Source organism: Paramormyrops kingsleyae, chromosome 11, assembly GCF_048594095.1.
Source record: "Paramormyrops kingsleyae isolate MSU_618 chromosome 11, PKINGS_0.4, whole genome shotgun sequence".
NCBI lineage: Eukaryota > Metazoa > Chordata > Actinopteri > Osteoglossiformes > Mormyridae > Paramormyrops > Paramormyrops kingsleyae.
The window spans coordinates 5,486,431-5,514,102 of record NC_132807.1 but is presented as its reverse complement, the minus strand read 5'-3'; the positions used below and the strand labels follow the sequence as shown (position 1 = coordinate 5,514,102).

The following is a 27,672-nucleotide window of genomic DNA, read 5'->3' as shown; positions in this document are numbered from 1 at the left end:
TGCATCCTTACCGAACGAGAACAATCCCATGATTCACTGCGGCCCAAGTTCGTTCTAGGCATGTTGGCGACCATCACAAGTGTGAGCTTTGCGTTCTTGGCATTGAGAAGCACTAATAGACTCTCAATGGCAATACTACATTAACCAAGATGCCCTGCAAAGCGGCCCAATCAATTTGAACTTAAAAGCCAAACTAGCATTCGATAATAAACATGTCATAAGCGGTTACTTTTTCAAATGCTTAAAAAATGAAGACATGAAGAATTATATTTAGGGTTGTACACAAAAAATACTATGCAACGAGTCATCGTTTACGTCTCATAGCTATTAAACGTCAAAGGCGGAAAAACTACACGTACCAAAATTCAGCGGCCTGATGTCATGGGCGAAATATGATGACGCAAGTAGGAATCGGCGGCACTGCGAACAACTAGCTAATCACAAATGATAGAAACAATCGTTTTGTTGTAAGGTCCTATGTTTCTGTAAAGAGTTGCAATCGCGATGATTCATGAGCTTTTGCTGGCTTTGAGTGGGTACCCTGGGACAATTTTCACGTGGAATAAACGGACCGGTTTACAGGTGAATCTGATGCGCTTTACTTAGAAAACATCTCTGATGGATTCTGTGTTACTGCTTTCATCTGCATTACCAATTATAGTAATAGAACACATCACTTGAACCAGATGACGATATCGTAACAGTAGTTTCTCTTGATGGATACCACTTCATGAGGGAACATAATAGATACATTCATGCGTTGCTTGCGACTACACTGCTATAGTTGCATGCGAAACACTTAGTGTATTTTTGCACACAAGCTGAATGGCGTTTTTTTTGTTACTTTTCTCCAAAGGTTTCTCAAGACCTGCCGTTTCTCCATCCCAGTGAGACGAGCGTCCTGAACCGGTTATGCAAACTAGGTTCCGACTACATTCGTTTTACGGAGTTCATTGAGCAACACACCGGCCATGTACACCAGCAGGTGAGATTTTTGAAAACCCCATTATATAAAATGTGAAGTTGGTACACTTCCCTAGTAGTCATCCCTGGACGTTTATCACCGAACTACTGGTAATTTTAGTTGGCATTTGATCATGGTTTAGTCAGTGAGAGTATGCAGAGTAATGTGATCGTCCTTAATCCGTATACTACTTAACTGTGGCACAGGAGCACCACCCCAATCAACCCTGTCAGGCTGGGCTTCATGGGGTCTACCTCCGCGCTTTCTGCACAGGACTGGACTCCATGTTGCAGCCTTATCGACAGGCTCTACTCGATCTAGAGCAGGAGGTAGGAAGTAACCCATATATACAGTATATACAGACCATTATCCATAAAAGCTGTACTTGTTAGTTACAACATCCCACACTTAGCAGAAAATGTAGATTTTAATGGGAATATGCAGTATAATTCTGATATTTTAAAATTCTTTTCAGTTCCTAGCCGATCCACATCTTTCCATATCACATGTGAATTACATGCTGGATCAGGTAAATGCATGTGACGTCTTTTTAATATATGTGACCTTGTATGTTTTATATGACCAGTACTAAAATGTGGCGCAATGCATGCAGACATGGTCTTCCTGTTGCCCTTCAGTTTCAGCTCCTCTTCCCCTCTGTCATGGTGGTGGTGGAGACGATCAAATCTCAAAAGGTATGACCTTCACAACGAGAATCTATATCCTGTGCCATTAGCTAATTGTAAGGGTGAGGGAAGGTTATGATGAATTAAACTGACAAGTAAATCATGGTCTCCCCTATACTTGTGGATTAGGTTCATGGGTGCCAGATTCTGGAGACTGTTTACAAGCACAGCTGCGGAGGACTGCCCCCTGTCCGCATGGCTTTGGAGAAGTAAGTGAACGTCCACGATGTGGCCAAAAAGCACCAGAAAACATGGATGTTTCCGCAATGCAACAAGTATGGAAACGAACTATTTGTGCAGGCATTTTTCCCCCAAAGAGTCACCCAGCTGGTTACATTTCAGGATCCTGGCGGTTTGTCACGGAGTGATGTACAAGCAGCTGGCCGCCTGGATGCTGCACGGACTGCTGCTGGACAAGAGCGAAGAATTTTTTGTCAAGCAAGGTCCCAGTGCAGGGGGGGGTGGCCAAGCCCAGGAAGAGGAGGAGGAAGACCTGGGGATTGGTGGACTCAGCGGGAAACAGCTCAGGGAGCTGCAGGATCTGGTACGAGAGTGGTGGCGTTCGGGCGTGAAAAGGCGAAACAAGGGGCTGTTCAGTGGAGGTGTCAATTAGTGAGATCTTTCGGTATCATCAAGAAGGCTTGCTCGATGCTGAATTTCCCTCAGAACAATGACTAGTGGTTGTTTTTCATTGTTTTGGAAATAAGTCATTTTCCTGGACAAACCAGTTTTGCTCCTCTCCCATTTTGACCGATGCAGCGACTCATTGAGGAGGAGAACATGCTGGCACCATCGCTTCAGCAGTTCTCCCTCCGTACTGAGATGCTGCCTTCCTACATCCCCGTGCGCGTGGCCGAGAAGATCCTCTTTGTTGGCGAGTCCGTCCAGATGTTCGAGAACCACACCCAAAACCCTCCCCGTGCCGGTGAGAGAGCCAGCGGTCATACCTGTACCGTGACCAGAGATTTTGACCTTTTTCATTTGCCATGTAACATTGCTTCTGACCATTCCTCCAGGCTCCATCCTGAAGCACCAGGAGGACACGTTTGCTGCAGAACTTCACCGACTGAAACAGCAGCCACTCTTCAGCCTGGTAGACTTCGAGAACCTCATTGATGGCATTCGCAGTACTGTGGCAGAGGTATGGCTATAATTAATATGGCTGATTTTTGGAATTGGTGGAATTAGAAGTATTAAAGAACCAGTTTTACAAATAAATCCCTCTTTCTGCACAGCATCTTTGGACATTGATGGTTGAGGAATCTGATCTTCTGGGACAGCTGAAGGTCAGTGGGTGGGTCTGGCACCAGACTGCAGTTCTACTTAATCCATTAAACTGCCATCTTGTTTGACACTGGGGTGGCTCGTTTTGTCCTTCAAGATCATCAAAGACTTTTATCTCCTTGGAAGAGGTGAGCTCTTCCAGGCGTTCATTGATCATGCCCAGCACATGCTGAAGACTCCTCCCACAGCGGTCACAGAGCATGGTACGGCATTGGGACATACATACCAGAACCCTCAGAAAAGATCTCAGCAAGTGGTTGTTTCATTCAGATTTCTTTGCTTTTTTGTAGACGTTAATGTGGCCTTCCAGCAAGCAGCTCATAAGGTCTTGCTGGATGACGACAACCTGTTGCCCCTCTTACACCTCACCATTGACTACCAAGGGAAAGAGACCAAAGGTATCGAATCCCTTTCAGCTGTTACGTGCCAGTAGCAGCTGAAGGGTGTCAATGTCATCAACAATCTCTTTACTCTGTCAGAGGCTGCAGGTAATCGTGAAGGAGCTACTCCTCCACAAGACATCTCTCCTCGAGAGCTTCCATCTACTGGCTGGGCGGCGTTGGGCTTGGCCTACAAGGTGCAGTGGCCCTTACACATCCTGTTCACCCCCGCTGTACTGGAGAAGTGAGTTCTTTGATGTGCTCTGGCAAACAGGTTGTCCTTGATCGTAGCCGTATTTCATGCACTCTTAATTCCAGTGGCCTACCTCTGAGAAACTCATCACTGTTCCCCAGGTACAACGTGGTGTTTCGCTACCTGCTAAGTGTGCGCAGAGTCCAGTCAGAACTGCAGCACTGCTGGGCTCTCCAGATGCAGAGGAAACACCTGAAGTCCAACCAGACCGACGCTGTCAAGTGGAGACTCCGCAACCACATGGCCTTCTTGGTGGACAATCTACAATATTATCTCCAGGTAGATATGAGGAGTATCTAGCACTTTCTTCTGGATAGTACCATTAGCTTAGTAATTATATCCTGAGCAGCACCAGTTTGGTTCACCATAAATTACCCTTCCAGAAAACTATGGTATATAAACTCAAAGGGACCATAGTGCCTGATACCAAGATAAAAATTGAGTGTAAACCACTGAAGGTTTTGACAGATCTGCTTATGTAAGTGGCTTATAGGTAGATTATGCTGAAAATTCAGCTTCACCGTTCCACTACTTCCCCACAGGTGGACGTGCTCGAATCACAGTTCTCTCAGCTCTTGCAACAGATCAACTCCACCAGGGATTTTGAGAGCATCAGGCTGGCTCACGATCACTTTCTCAGCAACCTGCTGGCTCAGTCCTTCATCCTGCTCAAACCTGTACGTGGACCTAAAACAGGAATCGGTGTCACAGTAACATACAAGCTTAAGTGAGGGAGCTTTGTACGTCCAGCTAGCTGAAGCTCGGTTGTTTTCTCGTCAGGTGTTTCACTGCTTGAATGAGATCCTGGATTTGTGCCACAACTTCTGCTCGCTGGTCAGTCAGAACCTGGGCCCGTTGGATGACAGGGGCACCGCACAGTTGGACATCTTAGTCAAGGTGAGATTACCACTGAATGCTGTAATGTTGGTAAAGGCAATTAGAGTCCGACCTCCAAACACTCATCGCCATGCATGTTCTTAATCATCCTAGGGATTCAGCAGACAGTCCTTCCTGCTGTTTAAGATCTTATCCAGTGTGCGCAACCATCAGATTAACTCCGATCTGGCACAGCTACTGCTGAGGCTGGACTACAACAAGTACTATACCCAGTCAGGGGGCACGCTGGGCAGGTAGGGGTGTTTCTGATTGCCATGGGGGGGTGGAGGGGGGAAGGGACACCACTGTGCTAATGCCATATCGTTCTTCTGCAGCTTTGGATTATGAAGCGCCACGTGACGACCTGCCACCGCATCCATGCCGGACCAGTATTTGTGCTTTCTTGGCGTCATGTGACTGAAAGATGAGACAGTCGGTGGTCGCAACAGAGTGTAAGAGTGGCATCCAGTTATTCACTGCAGCTGATGTGTATAAATTGTAAATAGGCGGTAAAGACTGTAAAGAACGCTCTGGAGACTGAATAAAAACAAAGTGAAACAATCACAATTTATTTTTCCATAAAAACGTCAGAATTAAAACTATGTACATAAAACGCATGCACTAGACCTAAGAATACTTGAGAAGCGCTGGTCTGGGATCAGCTGCAGTTCAGGGCGAATAGTCATACTGGTACCGGGGTTGGGCTCGATGGTCCTGCTTCTCGCCACAGATCAGGCTCTGAATCAGCCACTCTGGGGAGAGCAGGGGAAGGTCCACAGAGACGGCCCAGTTCTGCACAGAGGGCGGACAGGAGCGGTCCGCCAGAACCACGTTGAACGTACCCTCAGGGGGGTCTGCGCATGAACACATCAACGGAAGGAAATTCTCACCATGACATTTTACAGGAACTTTATTAAGGCATTTGTTCAGCTAAGACCAGAGTGAACAACACTGCATTTTTTTCCCCCACTAAAGATTTAATAGAGAGAGAGAGAGACCTCCCACCCACCTGAATTGTTACTATCCCCCTGATACTGGCATACAGAGGAGGCTCCCCCCATGTTGAGTAGGTCGGTCAGGAAGGCTGTGGCCTCTTCAGAAATCAGCAGAAACTTCATGGACTTGAAAGGATTCCGGCGAGAGTGCCTGGAGGAACAGACCCCCACGTCACCGCATTCAGGGCCAGCAGCATCACACCCCCGTTTTAAACAATTTATTCCTTTATTTACAGAACTGTGGGGAGGGGGGGGGGGACAAATAGGTTCCTCTGCGATGTCAAAGGTCAGTCAAACTCAGGGCTCCCCCCGCAGTCCGATTCAGGCGTTCAGACTCACCACTCCACCAGGCTGCCGTCCGGATCCATCCCAGCAGGCAGCAGGTAGCTCCGGTAGTTGAGCAGCTGGTTGTCATGGCAGCAGTCCCGCACCCACATGTGGGATACACAGGGCATGCCGCTCGCCAAACACAGCAGATACTTCCGTGTGCGGCAGTGCTGGTCCGCGATGAGGATGCTCTGATAGGCCGCGCTACACTGGGGGTGCGACGGTGGGCAGTCAGCCTTCCCATAATCCCTTGCGGACTGGAGTTCAGCATAAGAGGAGGGCCCTGGGTGCTCACCTGCTGTTCGTTGAAGTCCTGGAGAATGTACCCCCCTCCTGCTTCAAGCTGGGTCTCTGTGTACCGTTTGTTGTAGGGAGCCGTCTGCACGTATTCTAATGGCAAAACGGGGGCAGTTTCAAACAAACATCATGGTGATGCTGGGAGGTTACATAGTGTGGATGGACGACAACAGAAGCTGGAGTTCAGCTAGTTCACGATCAGCATCCGGACAGTAAATCCGGCAGAGGTAGGATGCAAGCGTAGCGTGACGTCGAAGGCCGTCTCACCCTCTTCCGCGTCGCTCGTCGGCTGGTTGGCTTCACGGTCCATCTCCGAAGAAGCAGTCAGTAGGAACGCGTAGCCCAAGAAGAGCGAGGCACTCTGGGGAATGGGCCCGTGGGTCCCCTCGAGGTCACTGGGGTCAGAGGGCAGGTCGGTGCCGCTGCCCGAGGTGTTGAACGCGCCTCCACGCTGGCCTGTGCCAGAAAGATGGTGGGCAGTGAGGGGCGGAGCCTGATTTCAAGATGAGGCCACACCCACTTTCACCCACAGTGAGTTTCAGCTACTTGGTGCCCACTCAGACTTCATCGGGGTGACGAAAACTGTATCCCGCTTCCTCCCGGGTATCGTACGCTCCCACACCACCGTGAAAATGGAGCGGCAGACATACCGGACAAGCAGTGGGGGCGGAGCTTCAGTTCAAAGGCAACATCCAAATAAAAACAAAGGGTTCAACACAATTTACTAACAGCCTCCAACAGGAAGACATGTCCCACAGGTGACTGTAAATGAGGGACACATGATGATGCTTGACGTCTGCAGATGTCTGCATCTTCATTCATTACAACATCAGAGACTCAAGTCAAACCAAACATTTATTTAAAATGCAGTAACAAGTAAAATTCAAATATTCCATAATGCCATACAAAAGGGCATTTTAAAAATCTAAAAGTACGTAATCATAAAAGAATATGAAATATGTGACGGATTTAAAAAAAAAAAAAGAGAAAAGCTTAAAATGTTAAAATGCACATTGATCCTCAACGTCGATGTTCGTCACGAAGCAGAAAGCGTCTCTGCTGGGTGCGGATGAGCGCCGCCCTCTTGGTGGGCCGGGGATCCCGTACCCGCTCTGGCCCCTGTGGACCTACGGCCTCGCTTGGAGGGGGTCCTTTCCTCCTCCGTGGAGGCCATCAGCTTCCTCTTCCCTGAGGGGCCCGGGGTTCTGGGACTGTCGCTGGAGCTCCGGCCGGGGCTGGTATTGACCCCCACGTTTCCTCGCCGCTTCCGTTTGCCCTCCACCAAATTATCTGCGACCGAAGCACAGAATCCATAGGATTGTTATTATTGCACATGTTTTGTTGCTTAGCAAACATGGAGGCTGCAGGAAGGATGACAAGCTTCTACCGCAGAGGCCCCAGCCTTCCTGGATGGCGTTCTCACCCAGGCTGATGTCGGAAGCCTTGGTGAGGGGCGTGGTCGGCTCACAGGGGCCCAGGCCGTACTGATCTCTCAGCCGGTTGCCCTGCTCCATGGACAGGATGACGGCCATCCGCCCGTACCATCTCTGCTGGCCGTCCTTCTCTACGCTGTAGAAGAAATCGGAGCCTTCCGTCTTGTGACCTCTCACGACACCTGGGGGGGTCAGCGAGGGACATAAGGGAAATCAAACTGAGGGCAGCGAGAATTCATTCTACGGTCTCGTCCCCGTGACCTCCGCACCGAGCTACCTGTGCTGAAGTACTCGTCGTCGGAGATGGCCGTGACCTCCGTCCCCGGGGGGATGGGGTCACACAGCAGGATGTCCTTCCCCGGCACGTCGCACTCGTACCGGTCGTCGAAGAGCAGGCGGAAGCGGCCGGCTCCAGAGTCGCGCGTGATGCAGCCCGAGTAGAAGTAGCCATTGGACGACCACTTGGCCACGACGCGGAGCCCAACGAAGCTGCTGGAACTGGCACAGCCCGCGCCGTCCGACAGGGTGCCTGGGGAGTCTGGGACGCCGGGACTGTCCTCTGTGCGGCTGTGTACCTGTGCGTAAGACTCGTCCTCTGGGGAGGAAGTGAGGGCGGAGCCTTGCGCGTCATCCTTGGTCAGATTCCCAGCAGCCCTGAGGGGGGCAAGGGTCAGATCAGTAATAATCAAGGTCGGAGATCCTCAGAGGGAGAAAGAGAAAGTGGGAAACTAAAAAGCCCAGAGTGTGCCCCCTGCAGGCAGGGTGATGTCACCTCACCTCCTGAGGGCCCCTCGGGAGGGAGGCCTGCCCCGACGGCCCCTTCCACGGGGCGTTAACGGGGTGTGGGGTCGAGGGCCCTGGGCCCGCCCTCTACCTTCTATCAACTCCGAGGCTCCTGGCCCCCAGGGTGCCCCCTGTTGGCCACTCATTTTCCGAGGGCTGGGGAAGGACAGACACTCTTTGAGACACCCCACATACGAAATTGGGATTCAATGAAGTTTGACCTAGTGATGATCAAGTCCGTTACGCTAATGGGGGTGGAGGTCATGCTGTATAGAGTGATTCTGGCAGGACCCCACCTGAGGGATTTGGCCCCTCGGCCCATGGGCACAACGAAGTCGGCCTGCCTGCCAGGGCCCGCCCCCCCGCTGCTAGTTCCGCTGGAGCTGTGCTGCAGGCTTGATGCCTTGGAGGACAGGGAGCTCACGTCGGCCAGATCGCCAGAGGTCATCGAGCTGCCAGTGCGTGACGGAGACACGTCATTCTCCACCACGCGGCAGTCCACCAGAGGCTCCTCGGTCTCCTGAGGACACACCCGGGGTAAGAGGGGACGAGGCGGGGTCACGCGCACCGATTAGCCACACAGCTAGCAGAGATTTTGGGGATCCTCACTTTCAAATTGGCGTGAGGGTGGACATTCTCGGACCTCACCTCTGTGACCTTGCGATCCACCTCCTGGCCGTTTTCGTAGTACACGTCTGTGATGATGCGCGTGACTGTGGTGCGGACCTCGCGGATGGTGCGTATGTGCCTGCGGACCGCCTGCCCGTGGGAGGGCCTGGGGGGGGTCTCTGGCTCGCCCTGTCCGCCCACATGAAACGCACGCCCCCATCAAACAGGTGAGCGCCGGCTCTTAGTCCCGCCCCCAAAACAAGCCAACTGGATGGGTTCGCGTCACTCACCTGCGCGGTCGGGAACTGGGGCTCCAGGGTCTCAAAGCTGGTCTGCTGGGACACAGCTCTCTGGCGAAGCTGGAACAGGGGAGAGGGGAGTTCAGTCGGTGCGTAACCTGAAGTCCCCTCACACCCGAGTCCTCCACCGTCCAAGGCCCTTACTCTGCTGGGCAGCCCAGGTGAGGCGTCAAAGCTGGTCTGCTGGGACACGGCTCTCCGCCCCGGCGGTGTTCTACTGGTCTCCACGCCGGGTGCCTCACCCTCTTCGGGCCTGCGTGGGCTAGCCGGTCCCCCGGCGCCCCTGGGCGTGCCGGGAGGTTCCTCTTCCCGGACCTCGCCACCGGCCGCTTCCGTTGGCCTTGGCCCATCCTGCTGGGAGCGGGGGGACCGGTCCCCCGGCCGGCTGGGCTCTGGGACAGCGCCGCACCTGGGCAAACTCTTGGGTTTCTGAGCGAGGAGACCCGGGACGTCCCGCTCCGAGTCGCCCGTCTGGGAGAGCGGCGAGTTAAACAGGTCCCCCCTGCCAGAAAACGGGCGGCTTGTCAGGACAACGCACTGCCGACCGCAAGCTGAAGGACACGCCAGCAGTGACCTTGGAGCGACCTTGCCCTGACTTTGCGGCACGCCGCCATCTTCTCAGCTGAGGCAGCCCCAGGAGCTGCATTGTGTGCTCCATCCATCCCTCGGAATTAGGTCAAACAAGAGCTACCCACCACCACTGGTGAGGGCAGAGCCCCTCCAGAACCTACTTAGAGCCTTCTAAAGATATGGTACCCCGCGGGGGTGTCTAAAATGATATATATTTATACACACACAGACACATACAGCCGCCACTAGCAAGGTTACAGCAGCAGAGGGAGACTGAAATCAGAAGGACAACAATCCTGACATCCTTAAATTATAAGGTCTCCACCTGGCAAAATCAGGTCAAGTTGTTTTCGTGTGGTATTTTTATGGATATATTGTACATTTTTCTTTATTGCTTTAGGTTACAGGTGCTGCATTTACTCCTTTTGTTCTCTTCATTTTGCTGCTGTGACAATGCAAATTTCCCAACTGTGAGATTAATAAAGATGATCTTATCTTATCTGATATACAGGCATACAGTGGTACAAAAATAGCACTGACCCACCACCAGGATGCGATATACAGACACAAGGGTGTATATACATAGTGCAATGTGAATGCAAACAGATACAGCAGCATAAAAAATATAGTGGAAAATATAGTGGAACTGAATAACTAGGTAAATGATACACTGAAGCAGCTGTCCTCCAGAATTAAGTAATCTAAAAACTGCTTTGGTTTAAGGGATTATAAACCATTAAGGCTACATTCCTCAGGAACTTAAGGTCAACAATAAAATCTTTACTTTGATTTTTTAAAAAGTAATAATTTCTGAATTAGGTTTAAATATGAATGACCAGCAGGGGTCGCTGCAGTGCAGATAAAACAATGCAGAGTCATTCTGTGACTGGCAGCTGGGAGCATGCAGGCTGATTGGCGTGCAGTCCTGCTAGGATTTACCTGGTGGGAGTGCCGGGCTCACTGGGAGGGGCTTCTGCCTGCCTCCGCACCTCACAAACCCGGCTGAACACCGACGGGCTGGGCAGGGAGCTGCAACAGAGACATCGGGGGTCACCGAAAAACATCCCGCATGGAAATGCCCCTCATTGAGCAAAAGCCTTCTGGGAAACGATTTTAAGCGTATCGATTGCGGTCATTTTCCAGGGAACGGCCCTCTCTCCAGACTGACAAACGACATCAGACTTGAAAAATGACTCGTCACCCTGGAAACAAGGAGTCCGAGCGTGAACGTCCTCCCAGCTGCCGTGATTCAGCAGCCACACTGAGCGGCCACACGGAAACGAGACCCTATATAAATAAGCAGACTAGCATAGCAACTGCTGTGCGTTACCTGGTTACGGCCTTGACAACGGTGGTAACCTTGGAAACGGAGACTTCGCTGTCTGATAGTGCTGGTTCTGAGGGGAAAACAATGAAAACAAGCAGTTTTACCAAATTATATCAAGTGTAGAGTACTTAACAAGCAGTGTTTCAGGTGGAAAAAGAAAAAGAAGCTGGTGTTTCTGTGGGTTTTCGCAGGGAGGGCCCGTTCTTACTCTGCAGGCTGAAACGCTCGGACCCAGAGCTCGTCTCCTCCACCGGGGTCACCAGCTTCATCCTCAAACTCAGCTTGCCATTATGCTCCGATTCACCCAAGTTTGATTCGTTTTTGCCATCCTCTCCGCTCTCCTCCACCATAATCTCACTGGCTGCCATGGCGACCTCCGCAGTGACATCGCCCGGCAACCGCTCAGAAAAGGGGCTCATATCTGAACAAGAAGTGAGGTCAAAAGAAAATTTTAGAAGGGGCTTGGGGGGGGGGGCGGGTAGGAGTACACAGCAGCGGGTGGTGGGGGAGGGCCTACCGATAGGCGTGCTGTGGCGGGGGGTCTGCTTCAGCAGGCTGATCAATGGAGGGGTCGCCGTGGTTACCGGGCGAATTAACTCCCCCTCTTTGGGTAGAGTGAAGTGAAACGGGATTTCTGAGGGAAGATAAACAGGAGAGACCTTAAAGCCGGAACCGCTCTGTACGCATGGCTTTGCCGGGTCTCTGCCGATGACGTACCTCCGGAGGTGTCACTCGGGGTCCCGCTGCCGGAGACCTGTGTCACCCCCCCGTCGGCCATCACGCCTTGCGTTGCCGCCTTTCTGGGCCCTGAGCTTTCTGGCCCATCCATGCCGTTCGTGGTGGATACCGGCTTCTTCTCCGCCACGTTTTCCGGCAGCCTGGTTTCCTGGGGGCTCCGGCTCTCGGACGGGGGACGGCCTTCATCTGACCGCGACGCCGTGACCGCGTTATTCTGCTGTGACTCATCGGCAACCTCCGCCGCGACCTCGCTGCTGCCATGACACCCCCCTTCCCCCGCGGAGGTCGAGGCCTCCATGGGGGCGGCCTGCTCCTCACACTCAAGGTGGCCATCCTCCTCCATGGGTTCAGGGGAAAGCACCTGGCTCTGGGACAGAGCCAGACAGAGGCCGGAGCCTTTGGCCACCTCCCCCTCATCCATGCCCTCGTCATGCTCAGGACGGCTGGCCTCAGACCCCAACTCCTCACAGGCCTCCGAACTCCTCGGCTGAACCTCCATCACCACGTCTTCCTCCTTCTCTTCCCGGGGTCGCTCGCTTGGGAGCACGGACTGTGACTGCGTCCCGGTGTCCGACCCGCAGTCCCTGTGCGCAGCCACCGGGGGGCTCTGCACTGGAGCTTCACTCTCTGTCAGGTCCACAACTTCTGCTTCCTGCGACGACGCGGCGCCATTCTGCGAGCAGACCATGTCTTGAGCCTGCGAATCAGCGGCTGTCGTCAAGTCGATGGTTTCCGTGACGACCTTGGCGTCGGGCCCGTTGGCCTCCGAGGGTGACTCCCCTGCGCGGTCGTCTGTGGATCTCCTCGTTTCCTTGCCGTCGGGCCTGTTGGCCTCCGAGGGTGACTCCCGTGCGCGGCCGTCCGTGGATCTCCTCGTTTCGTTGCCGTCGGGCCTGTTGGCCTCCGAGGGTGACTCCCGTGCGCGGTCGTCCGTGGATCTCCTCGTTTCGTTGCCGTCGGGCCTGTTGGCCTCCGAGGGTGACTCCCGTGCGCGGTCGTCCGTGGATCTCCTCGTTTCCTTGCCGTCGGGCCGGTTGGCCTCCGAGGGTGACTCCCGTGCGCGGTCGTCCGTGGATCTCCTCGTTTCGTTGCCGTCGGGCTTGTTGGCCTCCGAGGGTGGCTCCCGTGCGCGGTCGTCCGTGGATCTCCTCGTTTCGTTGCCGTCGGGCCTGTTGGCCTCCGAGGGTGGCTCCCGTGCGCGGTCGTCCGTGGATCTCCTCGTTTCGTTGCCGTCGGGCCTGTTGGCCTCTGAGGATGGCTCCCGTGCGCGGTCGTCCGTGGATCTCCTCGTTTCGTTGCCGTCGGGCCTGTTGGCCTCCGAGGGTGGCTCCCGTGCGCGGTCGTCTGTGGATCTCCTCGTTTCCTTGCCGTCGGGCCTGATTGTGGCAGGTGCCGTGGTACCATCCGGCTGATTTGGAGGACGTGTCGGAGGATCACCGGCTTCCTCCTGCTGATCCACGGTGGGTACAGACCCAACGACCCCCAGGGGCTCCTCTATCTGGGTGGCCTGACTGTCCTCCAGCTGCTCCCCCTCCTGTTCCGGCACCGGCTCGAGGAGGGCGCTGCTTGTAGGCAGCTCAAGGCACAGGCTGGGCTGAGAGCGCCCGGCGATGCCGGCTTCCTGCTCACTGGGCGTCGCCTTGCTTGTTGCCGGGGAAACCTTCTCCATCAGCGTCTCGGGTCCTGTGCTGCTTTTTCCGTCTCCCTGGCTCAGTGTTGGGACAAACACATCCTGTTTAAAAAAAGAACACCCACATTTTCATCTCTTATAAGATGCAAAACAGGACTAGCACAGTCAGCTCTGGTTAAAAATATGGAACTATAACCCAGAGTCTGCTGGTTCAAACCCCAGAAGGTGGCCGGCTGCAGGATGGTCAGGAAGAGCAGCACACAGACGTACATGTGAAAAGTCAGGCTGGCTTGGCATAGAGAGGCTTTTCTCCAGCACAAAGCCCGGAGAATTCTGGGACAGTGGTGTGGATGCGGCTGGAACCGGCCTGGGGATGCCGCTGGACTGGGAAGGGGCCTGATCCATTTCCATGGGCTCTTCCTCTCGGTGACAGGACCGAGGCTCATCCGGAGGCAGCGACGTGTCCATGGGTTCCTCGACAGCTGTAAGAATCACAAAGAGGCATCCGGCTGCAATGTGACTTGGAGGCGGGCTGAGGTGCGCGCTGTCGTCCTCATGCCCATTTTTGTGACAAAATTCCCGCCACCCACGCACACTCACTAGAGGGACCACCAGCTGACCAGCACTGTACAAGACCCCCACCCAGGTGTGAGAGAATGCGATTGACTCTCCAAACCACCACCCTGCAAGTGACATCTGCCACCCCCGTCACGGAGAGTCATTATTCTCCCATAACAATGATGAATTACCTTCATCTGTGGGTGAGTTCGGCACAATTAGAGGCGTCTGACTCAAACCATCCTGAGTAGGAGCCACAAATTCCACAGAGTTCCTGAGTGAGAGAGAGAACGACAGAGCGAGAGGGAGAGAGAGAACGACAGAGCGAGAGGGAGAGAGAGAACGACAGAGCGAGAGGGAGAGAGAGAACGACTGCAGTGGTGAACATCATGTGGTCACAGCAGCACCACTTCCTGTTTTTTCCATGCCCCAGCTTTGCCAGTGCAGCTGCTGACGTTTATCTTACTGGGAGAGGCTCTCCTGCACCAGCGTGCCCTGGCCTGACAGATGCAGAAGGTGCAGGCTGCTTGCTGGGGTTGCCGTTGGTAGCAGGCAGAGTCCTGCTTCGGGTACCGTGCTGTCCACTCCTGTGGCGTCTGGCAGAGAAATGGGAGAGGGGGGTGCATGCATGTGTGATTTAGGTTAAAAAAAAAAAAGACGTCAAACTGCGGGGGCATCAAACATGTGTCCCAGTCCAAGCAGAATTCACCAGTAGGGCAGAATCGCACATACCACCTCTCTCCACCTCGAACATGTCATCCTGGGAGGACGGCACATCAGAGTCGTCCTCCGGCTGCTGGACTTCCTGGGGCTCCAGGCCCTGATCGTTCCGTGGCTCCTGGACGCTCCTCGCCGACCCCTCCGTACAGCTGGAGCTCACCTCCGACCTGGACGAGCGTGGGGGAGAACATGTTCCCAGAGCCAGAAACACCCTGTCACCCCCTACAGAGTAACCTGCACCACACCCATGAAGGCCGGCGCTGTAGAGGGCACAAAAAAAACACTACAAAGCCTTTATCAGAGCAGGAGGAAACAGCGAAATGCCGGCTGTGAACAGCGGTAGCCACAGGCAATTAGGACGAGACGGCGAGCAGGAACAGGAGGGAGAGACACGGGAGAGGAGGTTACCGTCTGGACGCGCTGCCCTGGTCGTCAGCGGCGTCACCCTCCGCACGGCTCTGCTCCGCTCCTTAACACAGTTTAGCAAAAACACCGGAGTGAGTGAGTCGGCTGGGTTCCGCGGCACTGACAGGGGGAAGAGAAGCAGCACTGACAGGGGGAAGAGAAGCGGCACTGACAGGGGGAAGAGAAGCGGCACTGACCTCCCAGCGAAGGCCCCCGACCGGCCGCAGGGGCTTCGGCGTCCAGCCCACCGTCAACTGTCTGAGATTCCGACAGCTCGAGGAAGCCGAAACAATCCCCACCTGAGCGCACGCGCGCACACACACACACACCGAATTAGATATCTACACCCTTGTGGGGACTCTCCATTCATTTCTATAGGCACAATCCTAATGATAGCCAGATCAGCCGTAACCCCCATCTAGCCGAAACCTTATCCAGGAGTAACCAAACAAAATATTTGACTTCTGGCATTTTTGGCAATGCCCCCACAAGGTCAAAATAACAGCTTTTCATCACAAAGTAGGAACATTTTATCCCCACAATGTAATATATACATTTGACCCCCCCCCATCCCCCACACCCCCAACACACGCACAATACACTCTTCAAGCATCACCTGCCCAACGTTGCAACCAATCACAGCTTCACAGGAAGTAAGAACACAGAAGTCTAAGGGGAGTGCATACGCAGGTTCCCCTGAATTACTCCATTATCTCTGTTAATTTGGTATTTTAGATTCTACTGGATCTGACAGTTAGATTTGAGTATGATGGAATGGAAAACATGATTAAAAACAAAAAGCAAACAGACACAGCCCTTCTGAAATGGAGTTTGAGAGTCTTAACTACCTTCTGATTGGACACAGTGGGTGGTGGAATCCGCTCTACTCTCCATCTCCATGCCCTCCTCTGACTGTCTGCCGTTGGCAGCTGGCAGATCTCTGAAAGATAGATAGCGAGAGAGAGAGAGAGAGCAAGAGAGAAAGAGCGAGCAAGAGAGAAAGAGCGAGCAAGAGAGAAAGAGCGAGCAAGAGAGAAAGAGCGAGCAAGAGAGAAAGAGCGAGCAAGAGAGAAAGAGCGAGCAAGAGAGAGAGAGCTCAGATCCCTTCAGGACTGCTAACTACCTCCCCCCCCCCCCCACCTTCACACAAAATTCAGTCAAGTTTAAATATCATCCAGCAAAGGCAAATACCACCCTTGGAACAGGGCTTTTCTGCAACTCTAGACTCTTTGCTACACTGCAGACTGTTTACCTCGCATCTGATTCTGCAGAATTAAAAATGTGACACGCAGCGCTAACAGCCGTGAAGCTCTTCAGTTACTGAAAGCCTCCACCATGTGACAGCATGTGTCTGCGTCCCAACTGGGGGAATCGCGCAGCGTGGCACCAGTGACTGCGACTGTGCCCATGATTTATGGGAAGCAGTGGGCGCTGTGTCTGGCACAGGACGGCCCAAGGAGCGACTGTGTGGGATTTGTCAGGAAATTTCCCAACTATGAACAGCTTACAAATGTTTATTGGGAGATTAAGTGCTTTGGGTTTAAGACCCGTACAATAGCAGAGGGATAATAAAAAGCCAAGCTGCGTAATTTCCGGGCGTGACGGCGACGTGCTGACCTTTTCCGAATGGTGGGCGGGGCTACTTCAACAACCTGACTGGCCTCCTGAGCAGAGGACGACTCCATTGTGGCTAGAAAAAAAGAAGCACGTCAGAAAAGAAACCCGACAGCGCCCGCAGTGAAGACGAGAAGGCCCCCCCCTCCCACCTGGGCTGTGCGGCCTGTTGCTCTGTGCCACTGCTGATTGGCTGTCGATCTGCGAACACCTGCTTCCAGCCGGCGACGATATCAGCTCCTAGTTGCAACAAAATTAGTGCCAGACAGCGGTCAGACATGCATTTGGAAGAGCTGAAAATCTAGTGACATGCACAGGAGGCTACGTTTCAGTATACATACTATAGAAACACATACAACACACCTATTGTGACTTCAAAGACACTCAACCACCACCATCCGTTCTCTTAACTGATTAGGTAATGTAGGGTTACAATAAGCATGATGGTAACCCAAGAACGCACAGATCAGCTGGATACCTGTCAAAGACACATCAGTCCATCACAGGATCCACAGAGAGAACATTGACACACAATGACAAAATGTGTCCTCTGCATTTAACCCATATGTGACATGGCAGGGGGCAGCTAATTCAGTGACCGGGCAGCAGTGCCTTCCCAGGATACCTCAGTGGTATCTTGCTGGTCGGGGATTTGAACCTGCAACCTTCCAATTACAAGTGCGTGTCCCTAACCATTAAGCCACCACTGCCCACAGCCATCACGGCCCATAGTACCCCACATACATAGACCACAGGCAGTGTAGGAATATTAACATGGCACCTGCACAAACAGCACGTTACATGGGGTGTAGGTGAGGGCCATTTTTATGCAATTATGGGGCTAAAGGCCAATTCATACTTCACTTTTCCACAAGCGCTTCTGGCGTGTCATAAATTTTGTCATACAGGTCGTTTGACAAACTGTGTGCTCGCAGCGCAGATTCAGTCTGATGGACATTAGGCATCTGTGCAAATGTGCAAGGAAACTGACTGGGTGGTTCCAGTAGGTGGCAGCACTGACTTTCACACAGCAGAGGTAAATGAAAAAAAGTAGAAGTAGAGAACTATAACTACTATGGTGAGCAGCTATATGAGGAGGTCCCAGCCTAGCAACTTCTAAACTGTTCATACAGGTTTACCCATTTCACTACACTGCTTGTTTTTGTGTTTTGTTGCAATACGTCTGCCCTGTCCTGCTCTGGTGGAATATCACTGCTGTGTGGTTTTAATTTGACTGAAGGGAACCGTGCAAGAATACCAATGTACTTGTACTTCTGTATTTGTTGCACTGGCAATTAAAGTTTGAATCCAATTCAAACCATCTACATCCATGGACAAGGGTAGTACGTACAGAAGGGTTTGTGCGTATGACCTTGTAAGCATACATGGGAAATTTATTAACTGGGCTTAGAGGCAGCAAGTTTGCTGGTCAATGCGTGCAGAAATTCTCTGCAGTGTATATTAAGCTTTCTCACAATTACAGCTTTCAGGAACTATACAAGTACTGTGATGGACTGGCCCTTGTCTGCCAACCAACTGACCAGAACAGGACTGTGAGAGGTGGGCTGCAGGCTGGAGAGGCGACGGGTCAGAAGGGCACGATAGCTGCTGTCCGGGTCCTCCTCTAGGGCGGCGCTGTCCGGCTGGGAGTCCTCTACGATTAGGCAGGGGTTGTCCAGCTGAGACAAGTCAGGCTCCAGATCACTTCCTCCCGGATCCATGCGGATGTGACTGAAGCCAGATGTTGTACTGTCCACTTTCGGCTGACACCGCCACGGAACACCTGCGATCACAAGTAGTAAGCAAGAGAGAGAGACACTTCAAAAGAAGAACTAAGGCAGAGCAGACTCTCTAAAAATAGCCCAGCCCCACAAAGGCCAGCCTTTCTTCCTTGTTGGTATTGTAAACAAACACCTACCGAGACACCCCAAAGAACAGGGTTTGAGAAAGAGCAGCCTATTGTTTTAGCTCCAGGACTGCCACTTCGATAGGCACTTGTAGAGCTAAATGAGCCAAACTAGGCATCACAGTTCCCCCCCCCCAACTAATACAAATATGTATCTTTATAGAGTTTAACTCGGCGGAACTTCGGTCAGTGACTTTGGTTCACCAGTGTCGTTAACACTATTTGGAACCAACCTGCCCAGGCAACGTTCAAAACAACAACACGGGAACTTATCTTATGCTGCGTCAACTAACATGGCGATTAGTAGTCAATACAGCTTTCAATGCAACGTGCATCAGGAAGTGAGGTATAGCGAACTTTATCAACCAAGTTACGTATGTTTGCAACCCATATGCATAAAATGAAAACAACAAAACCAACGTGGAAAGCAAGTTGTGGGTATTTCCAGTATAAATGAGCGAATTTCCAACGTGCATCTAAAAATATGCGACCTCCACCACACCACCAAGCTATATACCCCCCCACACACACACACACACACACACACACACACACACACACACACACACACACACACACACACACACACACACACTATCCCCTTCCCTAAGGCATTTAGTTAACTATTGTTCTAACGCAAAATAAAATAAAATGCAAAAGAGTCACAAACTCGCTCACACATAAGCCAAACCACCATCAGCACAACCTCCCCATTTGCCTTGGTGTTGTCCGTCAATGTCTGGACGACCGATCTTGCCACAAACAGTTAAGACAGACATGTTGAAATCGAGCAGCTATCTAGCGATTTTCATCGTCTATGGCTTGCAAAAACTCCCCAATGGCACGACCCAGTCAGCTCGTTAGTAGTTTCTGAGCAAAGTAAACCATCCCGATGCATACCAAGTCCATTCCATTAGGAAACAAATAACCGCTGCATCGCCAGCTACAAACGTGCGACCTCAAGCTCCATTTTTTACCTTCGGCCGTCTTCGCGGCAAAGGAGCCTGGCACTGTGCGCTGTGATAGGCCGCGGCACCAGGCTCCTACGCGTCACAAAAACTTCCTCGCCTTCTGATTGGCTTTCGTCTTGAAAAACTCTCGCGTTTATTGGCCTGGGACGGAACCTCTTCACCAGCGGGGGCGCAGGTTCACGTTTCTTAAGTCCGACTCTTCCGAGTGGAACAATAGAGAAGGAAACATTGTACTGTATTTTCCTGAGCCATTCAGCCAGCGCTATACACATTCCTTTTTCACTTTTACCGAACAAATGGTGTATGTTACGCATTTTATTTCTCGTCCCCTGATATAGCAAAATTCAGTCCTCCTCCCGGAAATCCAAGTATCTCCCATAACATCAGCGACAATTTAAGTTAATGTACTGTCGGTTAAGCCTTAAAAATCAGACCTGTATACGGGGACGGATTATTACAGTGCTAGTAGGTTCTGTGGGATTTAGTATCACCTAATGATAATCATCGTCCTAACAAAATTGAAGAAAAAAATATTTATGGGTTAATTATACATTATCACGGTACGTCTCGGTGAAGCATAAAATAAAAATAAATACAAGGTAGATAACTGTCTGTGTGATGCCAATTATTAGATAACTGCACTAAAATTGTTCAATCTAGTCGCTTTTGCTTAGATTGTACCAAGAGCCACGCAATTTAGGTACCATATGTTACTATGGCAACAAATCTTGGATCGAGTTGTTTTCATACATTCCCCAAATACAATAGAAATACATCGTTAATCAAACCATGAAAAGGTTATGCCCTGGTTTTGCAAATAATACTGAAAATACAGGTTCTTTAACTTAAACTTTAACTTATTTTTTGGCTGCAAGAGAACCCAGGAGCAAACTGCACACTTACTTTTATAGATACCAACATATTAAATAAGCTATATACAGCTGGTACAGAACATTTCTTTAGTTAATGCATCATAACTTAATTTGTGCTATTGTTAAAGAAATATGCGTAAATGTAATTTAAAAAATCTATTTAATGAGTATTTACAATTAAATAAATTAACAACTCCTGAAACCCTTACCGAGATAAAGGGTTAGAAGATGGATGGATTGATGGATGAACTAACTAATATAAATACAGACGAGAACTGGCCTACATATAACAATACTACAAAAGTATAGTATGGATGCCAATATAGGTAAAAAAAAGAGTCATTAGTTAACTCAGTAGTTAAATCCACTCGTTTTTACATGCAATTAATATCAAATTCAGCTTCACCAAATAAGGGAAACATCTGAACAATTATTTCAAATTGAACAGAAAAACAAAGAAGCAATATACTTTCTCGCTAAATTAAAGATTCCTTTAGCAAAAATACATGCACTGCAGAAAATGAATATCCTCATGAGGTACGAGAGCAACAACGGTAAAGTGAACATAAGATCATGAAGGTGACGGATCGTCTTCCTTTTTTGTATAACAGTCAGTCAACAGATAGATGATAGATGATTGTTAACATCATCGATGCGGTCCGCATACTAATAAGCAGCTACACCTGGACACACCATAAAATTCAAACAATTGTGCCTCCGAATTCGTATTAAGTCTTGGAACCACTGGAATGGATTATATAATTTCGAAATAATAAGGCCTCGATTAAATTAGACGAGGCGTGGGCGAGGTAACGCCGGGTCATCACCCCTCGCTTCATCACCCAGTCCTTGAAAAATATCAAAGTTCACGTCAGTGTGGTTTTACGTGCGTGGTGCCCCCAGTATTACCAACAACCATGTTTACATCCTTGAGCCACCCTTTTAACAGCAGAGAAAATATGGGGGGTTGGGTGGAGGGTGGGGATAAAATCCAGAGAAATTGGCACAAAATCGTTACTTAAGAACATATCATAAACATGACTCAGCTGCCCAAAGCTACTATACTAACTATACTAACAATGCAAATAGGCTACCGTCTGTGCTTTCATTTTGAGGACTGAACAAGTTTACCCCACGCCCGAAACACAGACCTGACCTGCTTGAACAAGAGAATAATTTTAGAAACTATCCGTGTGATGTAGCGCACATAATTATAAAAGGTATAGCCTACAGTGCATCCTATCGTGTATCCATGCAGTCAGTAGGCTACTGAAAACGGACTTCGTCTATGTAGTTGACACCCAAATCATGAAATGCGTATAAGATAAAAGAAGGAAAATATCGGTTTTATAGAGGAATCAGTTTGAAATCGCAGTCGTCCTTGAACATAAATCCGAATAAATCTTTAAACAATCTAACGACAATAAGCATATATTCATCTAAACACGATGGCTTCGCTTACCTTTGAAAAAAAGTTAATATGGTTTTAAGCAGAGTAGGTTATCGTTCCTTCAGTGCCGATTGTTACTTTAATACAATGTCTGTATTAATTTTGCTTCCCGGCTGCAACTGGCTTGAACAGCAGTGCCTCTCTCTCTCGTCTCTCTCTCCCTCCTAGCTACTCTTGGGTGTGGGATACATGAGAGCCACTTAAAGATGCAATGGCATTTTTTGATGTGTGAGTATGCGGCTGCCTTGTTTATAACAGCCCGTATGTTGTCACGTCTTGCAAATTCAAGATTTATTGTGAGACAGGACAGCCAACAGACCTAAGAGGAACGACAACCAGGCGTTATAAACTCAGAATTTTGTTCCGAAATGTACTCTATGTACAGTTTTCCCTGTGTGGATCTATTTAATATATATACAACCGTGGTTTATTATTCGGAAAAATCTATTGTTGGTTTCCAATTAACATATAAATGAGTCGTTGTCTCATCCCTACGTACCAAAAGCCCATCAGAAAAGACGTGACTGTGGGCAAGACCAACGTCGGCTTCATTCATTTATTTATTTATTTTGCCAGACAATTCAAAAGCTAAGGCCACATACAAAACATAAAAGCCTGTTAAATTGTTTTCGCTTCTTTTGTCCAATAACGGAGATTTGTGAGCCACTGTTGTGCCTATGCAGTGAAACAAAGTACCCTTTAAAACGACACTATTGAAATAACAAATAATAATTCACGATATCACAGAGCTAAGATACAAATGTGTAGCGTAAAATCACCGATTCTGAATAATCTAAATGTTTTGCGAACCTTCCATACATGATATAATCTGAAAGGTTGCTATGGTGACAGAGGCATCCCTTTCTTGTTTCCAAGGATCTTTATGAATTATGGCGTTGAATGGTTTAGTGCTCAAACTTTTTTTTTTACCATGCTCTGTAGGTGTTTTAAAGTATAATTAACTGTAAATTAATGTCGACTGTAATATTACAGATTGATATATTAGTTCTAAAATGAATATTATTTTAAATATTTTAAAATAAAATAAAATCATATCAAAATGAATAGGGAAAAGCCCTTGAGAAAATATGACGTCATTAAGAAAGTCAAACTGAGTTTTGAACAACAGTAAATTAAGTAAATTAAGTCACTTGATTTACTTCTATCCACAATTGCAGCTATCTGGCAACAAAATAGATCCCCTAACCCCAACAATAGGTTTTTGTCCACATGCTTATATTTCGTTACGTATCTTATCATATTGATTTAAAATACTATAATTAACGCTTATGCATGGTTTTGTAAAAAATAACTCTACCTGTTTTTGTAAAGAGCATGGTGCCTCCTGCTGGGAAAATTGCGGAACATATATGAATAATAGTGTAACACTGTAACCTTTATGTTTACTGAAATTTCTCATGCAGGCATCTATCTATCTATCTATCTATCTATCTATCTATTATAATTCTAATTATAAATAGCAATATTTTAAATCATGTATTAATAATTGGGATTGCAAACCAACAGAATGAAGTATATCATTTAACATGCGGCTGAATATTGCCGACTTTCGCCATGTTGCCAATCCTTGCTTTTACCCTGATGCAGAATCACTGGAGAGCCTGTAGCCAATCCCAGGAGGCACTGGGAAGAAGGCGGGAGACCCCCTGTCTGGAAAGGCATCCATCAGAGAACACACAATCATACACACAAAAAAGGGCAGTTTCCAAACACTAATTCACCTGAACCACATGCCTGTAGAGGCAATGGAAGAGCCCCATCACATGTGGAGAGCATGCAGATTCCCAGTACAGCACTAGGGGCTCACATCACTGGAGGATGAGGCCGCAGTGCAATCCAATCAGCCATCATTCAAATAATATGGCATATTAAATAATTTTAAAAAAATGTTTAACATATAGGGCAAGGGGCGTCGCAGGGGCTTGGACACCCACAGATTCAGGGGGCTCAGCATTTTGCCGGGGACCCAAAATGCTCCCTGCTGAGCAAAATCAGCCCAAGGTGACATTTTCTCAGGGGACCAGGATCTCCAACTAGGCCCCCGCATACAGCATTTCAAATAACTTATTCAATGCTATTTCCTTTCATCAGGGATTTATTCTGACGCGTACAAACATGCTTTGCCCACGATCAGCCCCATCTCAACCTTTTCAGGGGCCCCTGGCAAAGCTTTATTTTGGAATCCCCCCCACCAGGAAAACCGATGATCACTTCACTTCCTGTGCAGCACAGGAAATTCTTCGATCTTAGGTAACTGCCTGTTTGGCCCACTGCTGAGTGTGATGCTGATGTAATAGAGACCATAAGCACTGCTGAGTGTGATGCTGGTGTAATAGAGACCATAAGCATTGCTGAGTGTGATACTGGTGTAATAGAGACCATAAGCACTGCTGAGTGTAATACTGGTGTAATAGAGAACATAAGAACTGCTGAGTGTGATACTGGTGTAATAGAGACCATAATCACTGCTGAGTGTGATGCTGGTGTAATAGAGACCATAAGCACTGCTGAGTGTGATGCTGGTGTAATAGAGACCATAAGCACTGCTGAGTGTGATACTGGTGTAATAGAGACCATAAGCACTGCTGAGTGTAATACTGGTGTAATAGAGACCATAACCACTGCTGAGTGTGATGCTGGTGTAATAAAGACCATAAGCACTACTGAGTGTGATACTGGTGTAATAGAGACCATAAGCATTGCTGAGTGTGATGCTGGTGTAATAGAGACCATAATCACTGCTGAGTGTGATGCTGATGTAATAGAGACCATAACCACTGCTTAGTGTGATGCTGGTGTAATAGAGACCATAAGCACTACTGAGTGTGATACTGGTGTCATAGAGACCATAACCACTGCTGAATGTGATGCTGGTGTAATAGAGACCATAACCACTTCTGAGTGTGATACTGGTGTAATAGAGACCATAACCACTGCTAAGTGTGATGCTGGTGTAATAGAGACCATAATCACTGCTGAGTGTGATGCTGGGGTAATAGAGACCATAATCACTGCTGAATGTGATGCCCGATGTAATAGAGACCATAACCACTTCTGAGTGTGATTCTGATGTAATAGAGACCATAACCACTGCTGAGTGTGATACTTGTTGTAATAGAGACCATAATCACTGCTGAATGTGATGATGTTGTAATAGAGACCATAACCACTGCTGAGTGTGATGATGGTGTAATAGAGACCATAACCACTGCTGGTGACCTGCCAGTTAACACTGTGTAAAATATGAGGTGGATTTTTATGCTCAGGAGTCCGTATATTGCACTGTTACAAACTGTAGACTATGGATGAACTAGGTCCAGTCCATTGCACCAAATCAGCAGCATTATGGATTTGATCTGATTAACAAAAGATGCTTGACAGGGCGGTATATTATTCGGTTCTACAGTATATTGGTTGGATGGTTTTTAGATTCTTTTAAAATTATTTACAAACGATTCATGCATTAATTTACATCATCTGCTTAATATTTGACCGGAAATATATATCCGAAGTTCGATGTTATTCCAGCAGATGGCAGTAGATCGTCTTGTGGGCTTTCAAGAGTGCTGACTCACTGAGACGAGCAACGAATGCAGAGAAAATACAGCAGCGTCGATGAGGAGGAGCCAATGTGATCGATTACACAAAATTAAGGCGCTGGCACAGCTGCCTCACATCCACAAGCAGCCAATGAAACGCTTTAAATGTATTCAGGGGCGGGGTCGAGAATCTCACCAGATCTAATTAAAAAACGTGAGGTCCCACCCTTTAACTGTTCTGCTCAAGGTTTATCCTAAATATTTCTAATAGCTCCGATTTGTAAGCTCTCCGAATATGCTTATAAATGTACATTACTTTCACTTTTTCAGAAATATTAGATATGGCCAACCCAGAGTTATGATGCATTTACATTAAACAATGCTTCAATTATCATTTTTTTTCGAGGGACACATTACAGAAATCTTTGCATTCGCTGCCAAGAATAAGGCCCTTTGTTCCTTGGGTGATGAAACATACAAAACAAAAACATCTAAAAAAGGCATACAAAACAACATATCAAGTAATTATTGTTCTTTTTGCATGGATACGGATCTAGATTACTGTCCTACATTTATAGTTTCTAACCCCCATATCTAATATTAAGCCATATCATATAACAGGACATATCCTTCACATTAAATCTAGATAGAAAGCCAACTTGGTATTCGCTTATCGGTTTTTTTTTCTTTTTTGTAGCCGTCATTTATTATTATTATTATTTTCTGAACGTTCCTCTGTTATTTATAGCCTCGCTTCCTTGCTTCCCCCGTCTGTCTTGGGCTCTCTCTTTATAATTCTTCCTTTCTCGCCTTTCCTCTCAATCTTGGATAATCGCCCGGATTTCGCCGCCTGCTGCAGTGCAGATACGATCACTGGGGAGCACGAGCGGGCGTCAGATCGCTCCTGCATCTCCCATAAAAGCCAAAGACGGTGACATTCCTACATCTCGCGTTTCAGCTTTCAGTTAACAGCTTTTCTGCCTTGTCATTCAGAATGTACTATTGGAAATGTTTTTCAGTTCAGTAGTATTGCATTTTTACTCTGCATAACACGGCATGATTTACAGATAAAATATAATCCCTGTTTACGTTCTATAGAGCCAATCGTGTTGTGCTGAGGATAGCTAGTACTTTCCAGCCTTTACAACGTATAACCAACGTTGTATTTTTTTCTTTGACATTCATGACACAATACTGGTACAACATTGCTATTTCTCTAACTTGGCAAGTTTATATGCATGTAATTTTGTTACAGTGCAGAAGTAAGACGAGCACAATGGCAAAAAAAGAAAATAGTTAAAACACACAGTTTTACTCATATATTCACACGATATTTACATATTATTTGAGATTAAGAGTGCCATAGTCAGTTAGCATCCACATATTAAAAGCATATCGAGGGTTTAGTCCTGCGTCAGCAGCTAGGCAGAGAATCTGAGATGGGGGCAAACTAATCTCGTAAGGCTCGTTTTAAAAAACAGAAACAAAGCAGAAGAATATATTCAAGTTAGCTCGTCCAGCTGCTGGTCTGGGGTTAACCGCGTTGTCTCAGGACTATACAAATCTCAACAGTGTTGCATGCGTTTGGCAGGCGTGGCGACAACAACCACGTCGTCGCGAGTTCCTTTTCAAATAAGGTCCCTCTAATGCGTCATTAATGCTATTCTGTGACACATCTTACAGCGATGGCGAACAGGCTGTAGGATTTTGTGCTGACTGCACTGTAACTATGCTCGTGCACATTTTTGGCAACATTACAATGCACAGATGTAGAAATTTCTTTGAACAAAACAATTCTATAGGCCTATTTCATTTTGGTATTTCGGTTTTCGACATCTTATTCTGACAGCTTATTTCTGAACATAATTCAACATTTTTATGCATCAGTTGTGAATGAGTGCCATTCGTACCCAGCTAGCTCGCTCTCACCTACAGTACAGAGAGCAAGTTGGGGGAAGCGTAAAGAGAATTTCCCCACGAGGATCAATATGGTATAGGTGGATATACTTACGTTCTTTACTTGTCGTTCCATGAAATATGATTGAAATATTATATTTATTTGGTAATACCCACAGAATATTTATAAATACTGGAGAAATATTTGGTGATTATCTGAGAACTCAAAACGATTATTGTCATTTCGCTAAAAGTTAACGCTCTGTGTT

At 48.5% G+C, this 27,672-nt stretch overlaps 2 protein-coding genes across 8 annotated transcripts; one reads left to right on the top strand and one right to left on the bottom strand.

Moving 5' to 3' along the window:
- The first annotated feature begins 56 nt into the window (after nt 1–56).
- On the top strand, nt 57–5,010 carry tubgcp4 (tubulin gamma complex component 4). Of its 2 annotated transcripts, none has more exons than XM_023813982.2 (18): nt 57–404; nt 857–985; nt 1,171–1,293; nt 1,440–1,493; nt 1,603–1,659; nt 1,780–1,859; nt 1,993–2,194; nt 2,410–2,575; nt 2,667–2,791; nt 2,886–2,936; nt 3,032–3,137; nt 3,225–3,332; nt 3,414–3,558; nt 3,669–3,846; nt 4,110–4,244; nt 4,348–4,464; nt 4,558–4,697; nt 4,779–5,010. In XM_023813982.2, the coding sequence occupies exons 1-18, from the start codon at nt 393–395 to the stop codon at nt 4,789–4,791; spliced, it is 1,941 nt and encodes a 646-aa protein (XP_023669750.1). In that variant the 5' UTR covers nt 57–392; the 3' UTR covers nt 4,792–5,010. The 2 variants fall into 2 exon arrangements, with proteins under 2 accessions (XP_023669750.1, XP_023669749.1); XM_023813981.2 differs by having other exon boundaries at nt 59–582.
- Nucleotides 4,986–27,672, bottom strand: tp53bp1 (tumor protein p53 binding protein, 1). Of its 6 annotated transcripts, XM_072717893.1 has the most exons (29): nt 19,333–19,548; nt 18,290–18,531; nt 16,901–16,988; nt 16,752–16,824; nt 15,983–16,074; nt 15,332–15,433; nt 15,138–15,198; nt 14,742–14,896; nt 14,476–14,605; nt 14,201–14,283; nt 13,722–13,933; nt 11,801–13,553; nt 11,601–11,717; nt 11,292–11,504; nt 11,087–11,153; nt 10,696–10,785; nt 9,331–9,688; nt 9,178–9,246; nt 8,927–9,076; nt 8,575–8,798; nt 8,273–8,434; nt 7,773–8,149; nt 7,486–7,677; nt 7,170–7,352; nt 6,330–6,518; nt 6,061–6,155; nt 5,778–5,974; nt 5,453–5,589; nt 4,986–5,297 (listed from the first exon to the last, which is right to left on the bottom strand). In XM_072717893.1, exons 1-29 carry the CDS (start codon nt 19,349–19,351, stop codon nt 5,113–5,115), a joined length of 6,015 nt encoding a protein of 2,004 aa, XP_072573994.1. In that variant the 5' UTR covers nt 19,352–19,548; the 3' UTR covers nt 4,986–5,112. The 6 variants fall into 6 exon arrangements, with proteins under 6 accessions (XP_072573994.1, XP_072573993.1, XP_072573991.1 ...); XM_072717892.1 differs by lacking the exon at nt 19,333–19,548 and adding an exon at nt 27,519–27,672 and having other exon boundaries at nt 9,178–9,688; XM_072717890.1 differs by lacking the exon at nt 19,333–19,548 and adding an exon at nt 21,960–22,102 and having other exon boundaries at nt 9,178–9,688.

Excerpts from the sequence above, each read along its gene's own strand:
- tubgcp4 (XM_023813981.2), top strand. The coding sequence starts at position 505 with ATGATTCATGAGCTTTTGCTGGCTTTGAGTGGGTACCCTGGGACAATT. Across the intron at positions 1,494-1,602 it reads TGAATTACATGCTGGATCAG|TTTCAGCTCCTCTTCCCCTC; the intron begins GTAAATGCATGT and ends GTTGCCCTTCAG. Across the intron at positions 1,860-1,992 it reads GTCCGCATGGCTTTGGAGAA|GATCCTGGCGGTTTGTCACG; the intron begins GTAAGTGAACGT and ends GTTACATTTCAG.
- tp53bp1 (XM_072717888.1), bottom strand. Across the intron at positions 16,989-18,289 it reads CCTCTCACAGTCCTGTTCTG|GAGCTGATATCGTCGCCGGC; the intron begins GTCAGTTGGTTG and ends TGTTGCAACTAG. Across the intron at positions 16,075-16,751 it reads CCGCCCACCATTCGGAAAAG|AGATCTGCCAGCTGCCAACG; the intron begins GTCAGCACGTCG and ends TCTATCTTTCAG.